The sequence below is a fragment of the Rosa chinensis genome, chromosome 5 (genome assembly GCF_002994745.2).
Source record: "Rosa chinensis cultivar Old Blush chromosome 5, RchiOBHm-V2, whole genome shotgun sequence".
In the NCBI taxonomy this organism is placed as follows: Eukaryota; Viridiplantae; Streptophyta; class Magnoliopsida; order Rosales; family Rosaceae; genus Rosa; species Rosa chinensis.
The window spans coordinates 18,013,823-18,032,540 of NC_037092.1; the positions used below are offsets into that span (position 1 = coordinate 18,013,823).

General features: G+C 40.6%; 3 protein-coding genes across 5 annotated transcripts; 1 reads left to right on the forward strand and 2 right to left on the reverse strand.

The window, feature by feature from the left end:
• Positions 1–6,459: 6,459 nt before the first annotated feature.
• On the reverse strand, positions 6,460–10,884 carry LOC112202608 (inosine-5'-monophosphate dehydrogenase 2). Its single transcript, XM_024343607.2, has 4 exons — positions 9,804–10,884; positions 9,304–9,483; positions 8,044–8,301; positions 6,460–6,982 (listed from the first exon to the last, which is right to left on the reverse strand). The coding sequence occupies exons 1-4, from the start codon at positions 10,794–10,796 to the stop codon at positions 6,911–6,913; spliced, it is 1,503 nt and encodes a 500-aa protein (XP_024199375.1). The 5' UTR covers positions 10,797–10,884; the 3' UTR covers positions 6,460–6,910.
• Positions 10,885–11,749: 865 nt separating this feature from the next.
• Positions 11,750–13,223, reverse strand: LOC112202609 (extensin). The gene is made up of 3 exons (XM_024343608.2): positions 13,057–13,223; positions 12,067–12,981; positions 11,750–11,966 (listed from the first exon to the last, which is right to left on the reverse strand). The coding sequence occupies exons 1-3, from the start codon at positions 13,136–13,138 to the stop codon at positions 11,935–11,937; spliced, it is 1,029 nt and encodes a 342-aa protein (XP_024199376.1). The 5' UTR covers positions 13,139–13,223; the 3' UTR covers positions 11,750–11,934.
• A 1,667-nt stretch (positions 13,224–14,890) lies between these two features.
• Positions 14,891–18,695, forward strand: LOC112202607 (pentatricopeptide repeat-containing protein At1g79490, mitochondrial). Of its 3 annotated transcripts, none has more exons than XM_040519381.1 (2): positions 14,891–17,680; positions 18,114–18,695. In XM_040519381.1, the coding sequence occupies exon 1, from the start codon at positions 15,097–15,099 to the stop codon at positions 17,629–17,631; it is 2,535 nt and encodes an 844-aa protein (XP_040375315.1). In that variant the 5' UTR covers positions 14,891–15,096; the 3' UTR covers positions 17,632–17,680; positions 18,114–18,695. The 3 variants fall into 3 exon arrangements, with proteins under 3 accessions (XP_040375315.1, XP_024199374.1, XP_024199373.1); XM_024343606.2 differs by having other exon boundaries at positions 18,196–18,693; XM_024343605.2 differs by having other exon boundaries at positions 18,233–18,692.
• The last annotated feature ends 23 nt before the right edge of the window (positions 18,696–18,718 follow it).

The window sequence follows — 18,718 nt, forward strand, 5'->3', positions numbered from 1 at the left end:
AAATAATATTTCACATTGGGCTTGAAAATGAAAATTTGGGCCCATAATAAAACCGAAACCGACCCGCCCCGATTCCAGAATTCGGCCCAACCGAATTTTCAGCCCAGCTAGCAACAATATGGTGTTCGGTGTCAAAAATGGTATTTCAGATTGGATCGGTTCGACTTCGGTTTGGGCCTGAAACCGACTCGGCTCGACTATGCCTAGGCCTAAATCATATGCTGTCAAAAATAATGAAATGTGGGACACTGACTCATACAGGCTTTGGCATGACCGTCTAGGACACCCCGGTCGTGACATGATGATCCGTATTCTAAAGAACTCACACAGACATCCCTTCTTTCGAGTGAAAAATAAAATGGGAGAAAAATCCGCCACACTACAAGGTGTCGGTCCTAGTATTGCTCAAATGCAGCCATTGTCTTTTGAAGTACCAAAAGCACTACCTCCCTCCCATTATGCCTCATTGACTATTTCAAAGGCACATCACTCGTTTTGCAAAGCCTGCTCTTTAGCAAAAACAGGATCGAGACCTTCCTATGCTAAAGATACAAAACAAAACATTCCATTCTTACAAAGGATACAAGGAGATATCTGTGAACCTATCCATCCAGAATGCAGACCATTTAAGTACTTTATGGTTCTGGTGGATGCCTCGACACGCTGGTCACATGTCGTTTTATTGCCCACAAGAAATGCTGCATTTGCAAAACTCCAAGCACAGATTATACGCTTAAGGGCTCACCACCCTGATCACCCTATCAAGTCTATAAGGCTTGATAACGCTGGAGAGTTTACATCAAAAGTATATGATGATTATTGCATGTCTATTGGGATCGATGTAGAGCATCTTGTACCCCATGTGCATACACAAAATGGTCTCTCAGAAGGCACCATCAAAAGGCTACAGATGGTGGCTAGGGCATTGGTTATGCACACCAACTTGCCTATATCTACATGGGGTTATGCAATATTGCACGCAGCTTTACTTATTCGTTTCAGACCCACTGCTAGCCAACCATTTTCTGCGTACCAGTTGGTAACTGGATATGAGCCTGACATTTCACACTTACGTAGATTTGGTTGCACAATATATGTGCCTATTGCGCCCCCACAGCGCACTAAAATGGGTCCTCAGAGACGATTAAATATTTATGTTGGATACGAATCTCCAACGATTATCCGTTATTTGGAACCCTTGACAGGCAATCTCTTTACCGCTAGATTTGCGGATTGTCACTTTGATGAGACAGTCTTCCCATCATTAGGGGGAGATAGGAAAAAGGATTTTCCAAGGGAATGACAGGAATTGTCGTGGTTTGCCCCCACTCTGTCTCATTTTGATCCCCGCACTCCACAATGTGAAAGTGAAGTGAAAAGAATAATAGATCTTCAGAACGTAGCAGATTCGATGCCTGATGCGTTTACTAATATCGCAAAAGTGACAAGATCACATATACCAATTGCAAATGTGCCTGCAAGGTTAGAAGTCCCCAACAAGGGGCACGGTGCCGCAGATAGAGGCACTGCAACCACACTTAGTGGAGGTGTGGTTGAGGCCGTGGCTCCTCAAAGGAAGAGGGGGAGGACACTTGGTTCTATTGATACTCACCCAAGGAAGAAGAAGGCGAGTAAGGCACAAACCGATCCATTAATCATCAATGTAGAGAATCTCTCTCATGAGATTGTCTCAGATTATAGTTATGTCCATGAATCAATACTGGAGGACGCTCCGATGTTTGAAATGATTCCAGAGAACAAAGAAATCTCAATGGATTATGAAAGTGCGTATGAGTTGATAGAAAGATCTTCCATACACATTGATGATGTATTTGCATACACTGTTGCTCAAAAAATCATAGAGCACGATGATATCGAACCACGCTCTATTGCAGAATGTCAACGAAGAGCAGATTGGCCTAAATGGAAAGAAGCAATCCAGGCAGAATTAGATTCTCTGACAAAGAGACAGGTATTTGGTCCTAGAGTGCTAACCCCACCAAGTGTAAAGCATGTAGGACATAAATGGGTTTTTATCAGAAAGCGTAATGAGAAGAATGAAGTCCTGAGATACAAGGCTCGCTTTGTGGCGCAAGGTTTCTCACAACGCCCTGGAATTGACTACGAGGAGACATACTCTCCCGTAATGGACGTTATAACGTTCCGCTACTTAGTTAGCTTAGTAGTTTCTGAAGGACTGGAAATGCAGCTCATGGATGTGGTTACTGCATATCTCTATGGGGATTCAGAAATATATATGAAAGTGTCTGATGGCCTTACATTACCCAAGTTAAGTGACTCTAAACCACGGAGTGCGTTTGCAATTAGGTTGAAATGCTCACTTTATGGATTGAAACAATCCGGGCGGATATGGTATACCCGTCTAAGTGACTACTTGATTGGGAAGGGATATAAAAATGATGAATTATGCCCCTGCGTATTCATAAAGAAAACAAGTTCCGGATTTGCAATTGTAGCAGTATATATTGATGATATGAATATGATAGGTACTCTTGATGAAATAAGAGAAACCGCGAGCTACTTGAAATCCGAATTTGAGATGAAGGATCTTGGGAAAACTCGATTCTGTCTAGGCCTTGTACTAGAACACCGGGTTTGTGGAATACTAATCCACCAGTCTGCGTATGTCCAAAAGATGCTCAGGCGATTTAACATGGACAAAGCGCATCCTGCTAGCACTCCCATGATCGGTCGAAGTTTGGATGCAAGGAAAGATCCATTTGGTCCAAAGGAAGATGACGAAGAGGTGTTGGGAGCTGAAATTCCCTATCTAAGTGCAATAGGCGCATTATTGTACTTAGCCCAATGTACTCGACCAGACATTGCATTCTCAGTGAACTTGTTAGCTAGATTTAGCTCAGCGCCAACACAGCGTCACTGGAATGGTATCAAGAACATTCTTCGATACCTAAAAGGAACCATTGACTTGGGACTGTTCTTTCCCTACAGAGAGACAAGAGGGACCGCAGATGGAACTGCAATCCCTAAAGGAAATGTTGATGGCGAAAGCGCCACTCACTACACTGAAACGCCAAATGACGTTTTGGTTGGTTTTGCTAATGCTGGGTACCTCTCTGACCCACATAAAGGTCGTTCCCAAACTGGTTATGTATTTACCATTGGGAACACGGCGATATCTTGGAGATAAACCAAGCAAACCCTTGTGGCTACCTCCTCGAACCACTCAGAGATCATTGCTCTACATGAGGCGGTTCGTGAGTGTGTATGGTTAAGAGCTATCATCACACATATTCGAGGGACTAGTGGTTTGAGTTCTACCACTGAAGAGCCTACTTGCATTTATGAAGATAATGTTGCTTGCATCGAACAGATGAAGCTAGGATATATCAAGGGTGATAATACAAAACATATATCGCCAAAGTTTTTCTACAATCAGCAACAACAGGCCCTCCTCAAGATTCAAGTGAATCAAGTAAGGTCTGAGGAGAATGTGGCAGATTTATTCACAAAATCATTGTCTAAGGCCATATTTGAGAAACATGTGAAAAGTATAGGAATGCGAAGACTTTTCAAGCTCTCCTGATTAATGTAAGTATCAGGGGGAGGTGTAGACGTCAGGGGGAGTCTAACACACACATGTCATCCTCAAATGTAAAAAGGGTGCGTTGTGCTCTTTTCCTTAGACCAAGGTATATTTTTTGTCCCACAGGGTTTTTATTGTTACTTGGAAAGGTTTTTAGTAAGGCAACAACTCATGCACCAATTCGTCTTTGACTTGGCACAAGGGGGAGTGTTAAAGGAAAATAACATTATGTGTCTTCGTCAAAGTAACTGACGAAGAGAGAATCAAGGAATCAGTGATTACCAATCAATCATCATCAAAGACTGATAAATCAGCATTTAATATCATCATTGTAATCGATATTTCTATTGTAATTCCTTCCTTATATAAAGGGGCTATGAAATGAAATGAGTAGGCCAATTCCAATTGTCATTTTACTTTTACAAAAATAATTACAAAGAGAAATGAAAAATAAAAATTTAAGAACACAATCGTCTTCCACCCAGAACTCCAATCTTTTCAAATCATATGATCTTTTCTTCTCTTCCTATTTATGCTCAGAATTAGGGTTGACAATCACCATTAATTATGGAATTACATAAGTAGGAAGATGATATAGAATTAGGGTTATGACAATCCTCTATTAATTGTGACAATCATCCAAACCTCCATTATTGAGGATAATGGATGCGATTAACAATGATAGCATCAAGTTCCTTTGGAGCTTTTGGGCATGGCTTTAGATGATAGAAATGCCTCCATAGCAACCATTCACATACCATGCTTGACATGCGCCTCAGCAACTCGACCTCATAGGCCAAGGAATTGATTGCGTCCGCCACCCCCAGCCACATTGACAGAGGTACGCCGCATGCGTTGGTTATGGCTACTGCAGTTCTAGTGTTGAATAACTGCTTATCATTCGATTTGTTCAATTTTTTTTTTGATTGCTTTTTAGATGTCTTATACAAGGGCAATATGGGAATATTTACAAAAAAAATATAAGATGTCGGGTGAACTAAGAAGATGATAGGGTGGCAATAGCCTCACCCTAACCTAATCTAACTCGGTCTAAATTCTAGTAGTGCAAAAAAGTCGGCACATACCCTAAAGGTTTGGGTTGACCTGCTTAAATTGAGTTGTTAATTTACTTTGTCACATTGAGTTACACGTACTTGATGCTAACCCGACCGGATTGCTTATTGTTCAAGTCTAGAGGCTCATCTGATTTGGGTTCGTATCAAGCAATGATTAACCCAAAACTCGATGAAAATAGTGTTATCCCAGGTACTCACATTCATGGACAAGTAGCAAAAGAAAGAAAAATTTCATCCAAAAATTGATACCAAGGACAACAGATATAAGTGAGCGGTTCACTACTTATAGCATGTAGAGTAAGCCATAACCATTTTAGTGTTCGATCTATCACCAATTAACCATTTAGTCTTTCTTAATTAGCCTAGGGGCCTAGCTTGCTTGCATACTGGAATACGTACATCAATCAATTGAGTTGCGAAGCCTCATTAATGTACGTACATGATGATTCATATGCCTTGTGGAAGTATCATTCTAACATCTAATTTGGGCGCCATCGAAAACCATATAGTTAATGCCTAGATCATGTATATAAAGCTCTCCCCAGGCTCCCCTACCTTGAGAAGTCCTTAATTTATTGATCGTCTGCTCACGAAATTAACATTGCTGCTTATCATAATACAAATCAACCTACTCCCCTATCATCATGCTGAAATCTCAACAAGGATATTATTTACAATTAAACTACATTCCAACCTACAAAATCTCGCAAACAAAAATAGAAACTAATCATGCATTAAGATTTATGGGATCCCTGGCCAGCTAGCAAGTGTGCCTTGTACTGTCAGATACATCATCATCAACCTACGTTACCTGAGTAAAAGTAAATCAAAAGTGAGCATATGCGTTAACAAACTTGTAAAACTTGAAGTAGCTAGGTAAATAGATGATCAATATTCTAGAACCGAAGCTAGTTTCACAATTACCATGGCTATCTCCAGGTGTAGAAGGTACTGGTACGCCTATTTTCCTTCCTTTAATAATATCCATATTCACATGGTGATTCCTTTTCTCTTCTGCAATATTCATGATAACATTAAACAGATAATATCATCTCAACATATAGAGAAAGGAAGGAAGGGAGAGAGGGAGAGAGAGACTAACTGGTTTTTCGAATGTAAGAAATTCCAGCAGAAACGACGTTGGATGAGAAGAAGAATAACAATAGGATCAAGGGAATCACCACGTAAATAGTACAGGCCTTATGAACCATTTTTTTCAGTAGTTATTAGTTTCTCCTTAATCTCCCACATCTGCAGCTTATTTATAATGCCTGGGAAGTAAGAACACAACATAAAGCTGAATCTGAATGCCAAAGTCAAGGTCTATAGAACATTTAATTCTCTGTTGAAACTTTCATGTGTGATCTCATCTTGATGTAGCCCTTGTCCACTCCAAACTCAAGGTTTACCATGAAATTAAAAAAAATGAAAACTAAATCATTTTATGTGGAAAGGGTCCTCACTTTGATTCAACATTTGTTAGGAGATTGGTCATCTTCAAGACTCCAATGTCAAAGTGAATTGGTCAAATATTGAAGTCATTTGTCTGGAATCAGGTAGCAGATAGACTCAAACTAGCTAGATGCATAGATATATCAAGAAAACTCATAACGCTCTAGTCATTTATTTTGTCCACTACATTTTCATCAGTAGTTACTAGTTAACAAGGACCGGAAGAATGAAGACAAGCGCCCACCCAAGAGACCCTTTACCTAGGTCAAAAATGGGATCATCTTCAACCTTCAAAGAAAAGGAAAGTGCCTGCCAATTTGATAACATCCATGCACCGACACAGAGTTAGAAGTAAATATATGGATATGATCCAATGAGAATGATGGATTTATATCGAGTGTCATCAAATACATCAATCCATAGGTTGCAATTCCATCTAGAAAAGAACCATGTGGTGAACGCTGGAACCACAACTTATTGAATCGCATGTTTATTGACACTAATCATACATTAGTAACGAACATAACTCATAATTTCTAATAAAGAGTAGTTCAACTCTATCCAAGCAAAAACTAGACCCTAAACAGTACTGACAAAATCAAACTAGTTCTACATCCCACTTAGTGCAGAGTCAAAGAAACATAAGCCGCTGGAAGCCCTCATGACCAACAAGAAGCCAGAGAGCACCTCAATAACAAGACTCTTGCAAAACTTCTACCAGTTTGGCAGGTTTGATCCTTGCTCCTCATGCCAAGTTTTTGGTTGCTGAATCAATACCACGCCAGCATCAATAACGAAGGCTCAAGAGAGATTGCCATCAAAATGACTTCTTCTTATAAGAGACCAACCCATGAACTCCACCTTCCACTTGAGCAGCTCCTGTTCTTACCTGCACAATAGATTATAATCAACTGACTGTGTTTCCATCTTAGGGTTCAGAGATTGCCATCACAACACCTCAGATTCCAGCACCAATAATAAGGCGATCATGGAGTGCAATTTTCCTTGATATAATAGGTGGCATTGTAGGAAATCATATCACGTGTTCTATAGCATGTTAACACCCTAAACCGCCTTTGCCCATCCAGGGTGTGCAAAAAGTAACATATAGATACAGCACACTATTCCTCCCAGAAAAGAATAATAATAATAATTAAATAAGGGGAATGATTCATCATCCAGGTTTCATAAAGGACATGATAAATTGCTTTGACATACACCTACATTGCTAATGTAAAGCCAACTGGAACCTAACATTGTGGCAGCCCAGCCATGCACCTAATCTTTCAGCTCTGAGGCCCTTAATGGAAGGTAGATACCTCTGAAGTAAAAGCCCACCTGAATTCTTTTTTGTTTTTTAAACAAATCCAGCTGACCCTCTCGAATCCACTTTGGACTTAAAAAGGCCCTACCCATAACTCCCTAATCTCTGTTTATTATTTGGTAGTTCTTGATTAAGTAACCTATAACATGTTAACTTAACAAACAAAGAAAGGCTGTCAATTTTTTCTAACTGGTAATCTGGCTGGCACTAGCCACTAGCAATGGGATTATTGCCATAAAGAGAGATACATTTTAGAATGTAATGACACTATTCTATAACCCATTGCAAACACTTCTACAAACGTGACAAAGACAAGATGGCTCTTAATGGCATAAATCATCCAAACTAGATAGAAATTTAACACCTAGTTCTGTTCTAAAACTTAAAACGTCAGTGCTCATACATGTGACTTGTGACACTCCATGGTATTCTGCCTTAATAGGTTTCTTCCCCCTTTTATTGGTGATTTTCACTTGAAAGTGATGAACAGATAAATAGAACAGATAAAGAACAGTTAATAATTGCCAGAATCGTCAACTATAACATAATTTGTGATTCAAGCATATGATAGAAATGATTCCTTGATAATAACAAAACAACAACACGCGCATTATGGGTAGCCATACCTCTAGCCTTAAAACCCCTGATCTTAAGAGGTCATGAGCAGACTGCAGAGAAGAAGCGCCGAGATCTTGGAAACCTTGTTTCACTGCTTGCATTGTGTATGGTACAAACTTTAAAACAGAACCTTTGTCTGCAACTGCACCAACCACCCCCTGTGCAATCTTCAGCTTCGCTGTATCTCCCAGGTACCGTTGATCACTCCCTTTTGCCATCGCTTCAAGAGAGCCCATGCCTCGGTATTTTTTGATCCGGCGACCATTCTGGTATAGAAAAATGAAATTACTAATGTTACAGAAATACGTCTTTCAGCAGTACAAGCTAAGCATGCTGAAGGTTAATTAACAAATGCCTAAGAAATAACACACAGCATTGAGCTTGTTGAAAGCCCAAGTATGTATACACAAGTACATATGTCATTCTGATTTTGAAATAAAAATCTATGTCTATGTTCATCTGTCATTCTGATTCTGAAATAAGTACCAATTGAAAAGCCATATGAATCCTATAATACAAATATGGTCTTGGAGTGACAAAAAGATTGGCAATTTTCTCCACTTGAGGTATCTCAATAAGACTAAAAGGTCAGTTTTCCTATTCATCTACCAAACATGACGGAAAAACCTAATATGTTCAGATGCAAGAAGACAAGAGTAGAAAGCGAGTCTTTACGCAATGGCATTGTCATGTTGGATTGTAAGTTTAATTAGCATCAATGACATTGTGCCACAATAATGAAGATTAAATCAACTGCTCTCAACATGATAATGACTGAACATAAGAAAACATATCCCAGGACCTACGGTAACCCCATTATAAGTTCAGCTTTAACATATGAAAGATCCAAGATTGCATTTTAAACCCTCATACTATTGAAATTCTAGTCATCGCAGAGAGTACAACCATGTGATGTCATTCCTGACACTGTAGAATTATAAATTCGATGGTGCATCAACTCCAAGGGTTCACTAAAACAGAGGTACTTTGCAGTATTCCATATAACCATAGCTGAAGTAGTCCAAAAACCATGAGAACAAAGACCACGACATGTGACAAATCTAGAAACATACATCTTCGAGAAGAGTTTCTATACCAGCTAATAAAGGATAAACTCACTCACCCCTCTAAAATTCCTCAATTGAAATAAAAGATTAAATATTCAAATGATACCCATGCAAGGAAGAAAGGTGAAAGTAACAATTATATAAGATGGTGTAGGCAGTATATCTGCTTTAGCAGTAAACCTTTCATATCTCAGGCATTACCTGATTCTCATAAGCCCCAGGGGCCTCAGTACTTCCAGCTAAGAAGCTCCCCATCATGACAGTAGAAGCCCCAAGGGTTAAAGCCTTGACAATGTGTCCAGAATTGGAAATTCCACCATCAGCAATGACAGGCACACCACTTTGTGAAGCAACAGATGCAACCTTGTAAACCGCAGTTGCCTGAAACATATTGCCAACATTAAAAAAAAAAAACCTTCAGTATAAGAAGGCATAGCTATCACACGATCCACACTTCTTCACAAGTTAAGAATGGTATTATAGTGCTATTTATTACACACTGCAGGGTTTCAAACCTTTGGTTAAGTTCTATGCTGGCATTAATATCATAACAAGAGAGTAAAGCAAGCACCAATGAGCGAAAATGCCATTAATTCGACAAGTCCTAGGTCCAATGTTCATCCACTAATAATCTAAACAGTCTAATCAAACTCCACACATCTCAAAACCAATACTTGAACAAAAAGAATACATCTTTATACCTGTCCCCTGCCGACGGCGCAAACCTCTTGAGTTGTACAAATGGAGCCAGACCCCATCCCAACCCTCAACCCATCAACACCGGCCTGAATCAAATTCTGTGCCTGACTCACAGTCACCACATTCCCACCAACCACATCCAAATCTGAGTACATTTTCTTAATATACTTGATCATCTCAATCTGATAAATGGAGTTCCCCTGTGAGCTATCCAACACCACCACATCAATCCCAGCCTTCACCAACTCCTCCAATCTCTCCTTATCCGACTCCCTCGTCCCTATCGCCGCCCCGACCCTCCACGACCCGTCGGGCCCAACCGACCCGACCCCCAACTTCGGGTACCCTCTGATCCGCTCCACGTCCTCCTTCCCCACAACGTCCACAACCTCGTCGCCCCTCACCGTCGCCGCCACGTCACGGCCTTTCTCCGCCATGAACTCCTCAATCCTCCCCAAATCGGAGCTCCACGGCAAAACCATGTCCTTGCAGCTGACCATGTAATCGTAAATCTTGACCTCCTTGTCCGCCAGCTTCACCCAATCGCGGCTCGCCACGTAGCCCAAAAGCTTGGAACTGGGGGCGCCGGACTCGGTGACCAGGACGTAGGGATTGGCGCCGTGGTCGAAAACGTCGTCGTTGTGGATGCGGTCCTCGGGGGACTTGAAGACGGGGGCGGAGAGGAGGGGGACGCGGCGGGCCTTGACGGATCTGACCATGGCGGCCTGGTCGGAGGAGGCGGCGTTGGAGTGGAGGATGCCGATGCCGCCGAGGGCGGCCATGGAGACGGCCATGTGGGACTCGGTGACGGTGTCCATGGGGGAGGAGACGCAGGGGATGGAGAGGGGGAGGCGGCGGGAGAGCTTGGTGGGGAGGAGGACGGCGTCGGTGGGGAAGTCGATGTAGTGAGGGAGGAAGATGACGTCATCGTAGGTGTAGGAGTAGCCCTGGTTGAAGAGGCGGTCGGAGGAGAAGCCGTCTTCGATGATGGACATGGTGGCGCCGCCGCGAGAGGAAGAGATAGAGAGAGTGAAAAGAGGAGGGGTTCAGGGTTTTGCGTGGGCAAAGTGAGCTTGGTGGGGACTGACTAAATATGGAGGGAAATGTCCAAATATTGCTGCTTGGGTGTGGGCGAGTGCATGGTATGGTATCCAAGTACGGGTTAAAACTTAAATTTATTTATTTAATTTTGATAGAATTTATCAGCCAATTGAGTCCTTTCTCTAACCAAAGAAAAGAGAACTTGTTATATCCAAAAAAAAAAAGAAAAGAGAACTTGTACTAAAGTTTTCTCTTCGAAAAGTAACCACAATTCACTTTCAGTGTATTGATTTCGTTGATATTTGGAGAGAGACTAACTTTATAGCAAATGATCTGGCGAATTTTAGTCATAACCAATGTTATGCTAGTTGGCATGATAAGCTACTCTTGAGAGCATTTCAACGGAGTGATTTTTTGCTACATGGAGTGTCTAACCATAAGAAATGAAAGAGAAAAGCCCTCCATCTAATCTGATGTGGATTTGACATGTCCATTTTTCCTGTTAAATTTGACAAAACTCCTCACAAAGTGTCATAGTCGGGATTCCCATATAGAATTAGCTAGTAGAAGCTATTGTATATGTCTATCGGAACAAAGATATGAACCATCTCTAACTAGGTCCACTCCATTATTATACGCACCCTGTCCAAGTGTTGAGATTACATGTTAATACTCAATAGAGCACTAACAAAAGCAAACCCTCTTATCTTCTATTTGATTTGGCAAAGCAAAGTACTCCATTGTAGCAAAGTCTTCAATCTTATTTGTTTAAACTTTAAAGGGTTGGTACTTTGTAGGAGTAAAAACTAAGAAAGTGCTCCCTGACTGGACTCTGAAATGGAACTGAGTCACCTTAGGTTTCTCATTCTTCTATTACAGATGCAGAGAATAGACATGTTCATTCCAATCACCATAACACAAGATTATTGAAATCTATAACCTTGTGAACAACCAGAGTTAAATCTACATTTTACTTACAAAATTCCTGTTCATATTCTGGTTACATATACGAAATTGTGTACCCTGCGTACTAAGAAATGGGAAAGTTAAAGGGAAAGGGAAAGAAGAAGAGATCTGCTTTTGTGATTGTGATCAATAATAGTCAAACCGGCACCCATCATAACCTGTGAAACACATCACAAAAGATAATGTGATAAATACGAATAAAATCAAAAGTGTTCTACAAGATAATGCAGTACAGTCTTTAGATGTTGGGAAACTTACTTGGATCAACTGTGACTAGTATGGCTGTTCCTCCAAACGAACAGGTGCTACCAGCAACCCTGGTCCTTTGCCAGTAACTATTGAAGGCAAACGAAGCATGGGCATACAATGTGTTGGGCTCAAAGCATGTCCCATTGGGCAGAATGGCATCACAATCTGCTCCAGACCCGCAAGCGTAGTTCATGGCTTCTTGGATGATTGGGTCGGGCACCGACGGCTTGGCCACGCACCAAAGGGCCGCTGTCGGGCCTTTCTTTGGACTCGGCGGAGTGGTTGGTGGAGGGAACACAACAGGGGGTTCGAACACTGGTGGGCTTGGTTGGAACCCATAGGAAGGAGATGGGACGAAAGAAGGCGGGCTTGGAATAGAAAAATCTGGCGGGCTGGGCTCGTAATCCGGTGGGCTTGGGACGGTTTCGGGTGGATTAGGGGTCGGGATAGATTGCGGTGGGCCTGGGAAGTAGATGGTCGGACTCGGTATAGACTCCGGCGGCCCAGGTACGGAGATAGATTGTGGTGGGCCTGGGATAGTGCCTATTGGGACTAGTGGTGGGCTTTGCGTGGGAAGAATTGGTGGAACGTAAAGATAAGGTGATTGTGGGCTTGGGGGTGATGATGTGGTGGGTGTTGGAGTAGTTGTAGAGGGGGTTTGTGGAGTGTTGGGTGGGTAAGTACAAAATGGAGGAGCATTTGGATCAGGCAAGGAAAGTGGAGCTAGTGAATCATAAGGTGGCAATGAAAGTGGTGAATTCAAACCATAGGGTTCTTGGTTTTGTTGCTTTGATGAACCAAATGGGTTATACTCAATGCGCTTTACTAAATTCAACTTCTTTGCCGTTCTGAGAAACAGACTTCTGTGATGGGTTGGAGGGGGTTTTGTAAGACCCTTTAGTAATCTATGTGATTTTCTTGCATCTGACAAAAGATTTAGGCTTGCATGTCAACTACAATATACCACAATAAATCCTTGAATTAGAGAAAGAGGCTTACCACATTGAGTGAAGGAAATAGTTGCTGCAGTCAAATAGAGAAGAAGAACGCAAATTCTCATGCACTCTCTGCTTGTTTCCATGACTTAACAAAAAACCCAAAACTCCAAGCTAACCACTTGAGCAATTCTCGATCTGATCCACTTCCCACAAACTCAAAGACTAGAATTGAATCAACTCAAGCAAGAAAATAGAGAAGAAGCTTTAGTTTATATACCAAGCAGCCTTGGACTCCTCTGGAATTGCCCAAAGAAAGGGCAATGTAGACCGGGTTGGCCATAAAGATTGATTCTTTAGCACAGTCCAACTTTCAATCACTTTACTGAGTTATGTGAGTTTGAAGGAATACAAAAAAGGGTTAAAAGTTCTTAGGAGAACTGTATTTTATAGGAAGATGAATTGTTCTATCACAGCCTGCATATATCATCTTTTGCCTCATTAATTAGTTTTTGCATGTAGCAAAACTGGAATATATGCTTGCTTGATCTTGGGAAAAATGAAAGTGGTTTTTTTCTGGGCCTTTTGTGTTGCTTGCTTTCTACTCAAATTAAAGCTCTCTCAGGACTAGTTTTTCATATCTGGAGAAAACCAAACCAAGTGTATATGCGATATTCATATCAAAAACCATCTGCTTTCTTTTCTCAAATTATTTACATTTTCATTTGAAAGTACATTTGCATACTTGATTATGAAACATAGAACGCCCAACTTTAGCACAAAGGATAAAAGTATTTGAGACAAATGTCTTATGCATTCACACAATGTGGACGTGTGAGTTTGAGAATGGGCTGGTACTCCGCAATACCTACAACTTGTCTAAGTAACTAGCCCGATAAAACAATATACATGTTTTTACTTGCCTAGTTGTTCTTATTTTAATCTTTTTAATTTTTATCTTGATTTAATTGTGTACCCAATTATCCATCACATTGTCTTTGTTTGAAAATTTTTGTCTCATTAATATTCTTAATGAAAAGAGAAAATTACGTACAAAATGAAATTGCTAAACTTTTGTTTCAAAAATTTTTTGGGGTAACAAGAGTAATAGCTAATTTATATTGTCTTTCACAAGTCAAATAGCATAATTTTTAGTGTTAATCATGTGACTAGTTATTGTGAGAGAATGTGTGTTAACTTGCTACACCTACAATGGTTTTCGAATAATAGTGTAATTAGACAAAGTGTTTTGAATCGAGTAATTGAGTGTAAGGTGTTGATATAACTAAGGTGATTGTGACATGAAAGAACTATTTGCTCTCCATCCTCTCTATACATCACTCGGGCTAATCTTAAAGACTTTTAATAAAGTTAAAATTGAATGAAATAATGCATTTCATATACCAAATAGAGAACAATCCTCCAAGTATCAATACATTCTTTTGGCTTTGGTCGGGTTGAATATTGGGAGTCTAAGAGATAGATGTTCGGAAGACCAAATAGTAAACACTAGAAACGTGGATAATTTTAGAAAATTTACACATTACACAACAATTGAATAGGTGGTTATTAAATCTAACATTTCAAAAAAAACGACTAATTCATGCACAAATTTCAATAACATTTGAAAATGATTCGATGACGCAGTGAGCTTTCACTAATTGTCAAAAGCGGCCGGGTTGTTAGCACAAGGTGTGTGGCGACTGGCGACGGAGATAGGTGGCATCGCCAGAGAGAGTTAGTGTGGGTGTAGAAAGAAAGTGAAAGTGGCAAATAGGAAGATGTAAAGTAATGTGACTAAAAGGAAAAAAGTATAAATTTTTTTAAAAAAATAAAATAAAATAAATAAATAAACGAAAAATATTTTAATTTCCATTTTTACAAAGAAGTATTTTCCTCCTAAAAACCAAGTCTTCCAGCTCTTTCAGCCACAGTACCGGAACGCTGCCTGCTCATAGTCGCTCCCAGTCGCTGGTTCATGAGCACTTAGGGTTTAAGCTTTTGCTCTGAAAAGGCGGCATCTTTTCTCAATCAGGTAACGCATTCGAGCTCTTAAACCCTTGCGGTCCCTAATTCAAGTCTCTCTCTTTCTACTTAGAACTCAATGATTTATAGGAGGAAGTTGTGTCCTAGAAATTTTGGCAGACTCTACAAAAACCCTGCCTTAAACCCTTTATTTCACAATTTCAATTCATACCCTAATCTCTGCACCAGAGAACTCAATAGTTACGGAGGAAGTTCCAGATTTTGGAGCTCTATAGTGGGTTCCAACTTAATTTCTCCTAGATGTTCTGTACCATTAAAACCCAATTTCATTGGCAGCTCTGGGTTTTCAAGATTAAATCTTTCTGAAACTCCATTATCTGTTGGGTGTGCTTTTGTTAGAAATTACTCTTCTGGGAAGAACAGTGATGAGTGGACTGAGGAAATTGAGTATTTGGATGAATCAGGAAGTGTTATTTACACTGGGAAAGGTATAAGGTCTGTCGAGCCGGGGCTCGATGACCATGTGATGGTGGGAGGTTTGAAAAAGCCGCTTCTGAACGCCTCTGCGATTGCTAAGATTGTTGAGGTTGTGAAGAGGTGGAAATGGGGGCCTGAGTTGGAGACCCAATTGGACAAACTCCAATTTGTGCCAAACATGACTCACATCACTCAAGCATTGAAGGTGATTAATGATAGTGAAGGGTCTTTGAGTTTGTTTCGATGGGCTAAGAGGCAACCTTGGTATTTGCCAAGTGATGAGTGTTATGTCGTATTGTTTGATGGCCTGAATGAAAGTAGGGACTTTGATGGGATTCAATCATTATTTGATGAAATGGTGCAGGATTCGAGTAATAATGGGGTTTTATCATCTACTGCATATAATCGTGTCATTCAGTTTTTGGCTAAAGCGGATAAAATGGAGGTGTCATTTTGTTGTTTTAAGAAGATTCAAGATTCAGGATGTAAAGTTGATACTCAGACATATAATTCACTCATACTGCTGTTTTTAAATAAGGGTTTACCTTATAAGGCATTTGAGATATATGAAAGCATGCAAGCTGCAAATTGTTCGTTGGATGGATCAACATATGAGTTGATGGTACCAAACTTGGCAAAGTCGGGCCGCCTTGATGCAGCATTTAAGCTCTTCCAAGAAATGAAAGAAAAAAATGTTAAACCCAGCTTTAATGTCTTTGCATCGCTTGTTGATTCAATGGGAAAAGCTGGGAGGTTGGACATGGCAATGAAGGTATACATGGAAATGCAGGGTTATGGTTTCAGGCCATCCGCTCCTATGTATGTATCCATGATTGAGTCAAATGTGAAGGCTGGGAAGTTGGATGCTGCCCTTAGACTTTGGGATGAGATGAAGAAAGCAGGCTTTAGGCCTAACTTTGGGTTATACACAATGATTGTTGAGTCCCATGCAAAATCCGGAAAACTTGATATTGCAATGTCTACCTTTACGGATATGGAGAAGGTTGGATTTCTACCCACTCCATCGACATATTCATGTCTATTAGAAATGCATGCTGCCTCTGGACAAGTAGATCCTGCCATGAAGCTGTATAATTCGATGACCAATGCAGGTTTAAGACCGGGTATGAGTACTTACACTGGCCTTCTGATGCTCTTAGCAAATAAGAAGCTTGTGGATGTGGCTGCCAAAATTTTGCTTGAGATGAAGAGCATGGGATATTCTGTTGATGTGAGTGCTAGTGATGTGCTGATGGTGTATATCAAGGATGGTTCTGTTGATGTTGCTCTGCGGTGGCTACGTTTCATGGGTTCATCAGGGATCCGAACAAATAATTTTATAATTAGACAGCTGTTTGAGTCATGTATGAAGAGTGGTTTGTATGAGTCAGCAAAGCCTCTCCTTGAAACTTATGTGAACTCTGCTGCAAAAGTCGATCTGGTACTGTACACATCCATTCTAGCACATCTTGTAAGATGCCAGGAAGAAGAGAATGAGAGGCATTTGATGTCAATACTTGGTACTACAAGACACAAGGCACATGCTTTTATGTGCGGACTCTTCACAGGCCCAGAACAGAGGGAACAACCGGTGTTATCTTTTGTGAGGGAATTTTTCCAAGGTATTGACTATGAGTTGGAAGAGGGGCCTGCTAGGTACTTTGTTAACGTTCTCCTCAATTACCTTGTTCTTATGGGACAGATAAACCGAGCTCGATGTGTTTGGAAAGTCGCCTATGAGAATAAGCTTTTCCCAAAGGCAATAGTTTTTGATCAACAAATAGCTTGGTCCCTTGACGTCAGGAACTTATCAGTTGGAGCTGCTCTCATATCAGTTGTGCACACTCTCCATAGGTTCCGGAAACGAATGTTGTATTATGGTGTTGTCCCGAGACGTATTAAGTTGGTCACTGGACCAACTTTAAAGATTGTGATTGCACAAATTTTGAGCTCTGTGGAATCTCCATTTGAGGTTAGTAAAGTAGTGCTGAGGGCTCCAGGAGATGCTGTCATGGAGTGGTTTAAAAAACCCATAGTTCAACAGTTTCTTCTGAATGAGATTCCATCTAGGTCTGACATCCTCATGCATAAGCTGAACACTCTTTTTCCTAGTTCTGCGCCTGAACTAAGATCTCTGTCCCCTCCCAAAATGCTCATTGGAAGGAAAGGAATGTAAACATTTGCGATAGCTGAAGTAGGTCAGATTGTGCTTTGGAACTGGAAATGTAAGTTTCTTATTTTTGACCTTGTCTGAAATTAATGATAACATGTATATAAAGGGTTGGCGGTTTGTCTTTGTTCTGAATCAATGAGTATTATGAAAGTTTGGTGCTATATTTTGACATATGTATCCTGCAGATCCATGTTGGGTTATGCTTATGTCTAGTGACAGTTGACAGCCGTGCTTATTGATTTGTAGATTCTTTATTCTTATGATGCATTTCCCTATTATAAGCTCTGGTGTTACTTAGAGGAATGGAATTTGGCTATTGAATGTTTGTCTACTTAAGCATATGATGGCAGTCTAAATTTTCAGGCTTCTTTTTCTGCATTTGATGCCTCCGATTAGGTTTCTTCTTGTAGCAGTCACCATTTGTTCTTTTTTTTGGTCAATTCACCACTTGTTCTTACTGTTTAAGTTTGTGCTGACAAGTTCAGTCTAGTGGTTAATAAGTCAAAGCTAACTTGGGCTACAAAAGGAACAGATGGCAGTCATGAATTTTTCATTATTATTGGCCAGTCTCTCTGCTGGGTAATGTTCCTGCTCTTTTTTCTAGTACGGAGGATGCTCAGCTTCGTGTTGCACTGGTTACAACAGCGATTGCAGTTGTGAAACAGGCCGCTGTTGCGCAGGTCACAACGCCGAGTGACATTGTTGGTATTAGTGGTGTACCGCTCCACAATTGGTGTCTCAGCCTCTGGATTCACTGGTTCCATCCTCTTCTTCACCTAGTGTTCCAAGATTCTCTTCTCAAACTGGTGCCCTAGACTGTAGCTCCATCAGCCCTCCCAAGTCCCAACAATGAAAATTTGGTTGGAACCAATCCTCCAGACTCAGATAGCAAGGAGGAAGGTGAATGTACCCCAGTTATTGAAGAACCTCATGTATAAGGCCGGCCCAAGTAGAGGGAACCAAGTCTCAATAAAAAAAACATATATAATGTAATGTGATATCTAAGTCTTTTTCAGTAACAAAAATACTGATTATTGTAACTTTAAGTTCTTTATTTGAATTAATATAATATTTTGGTAAATGATATTGG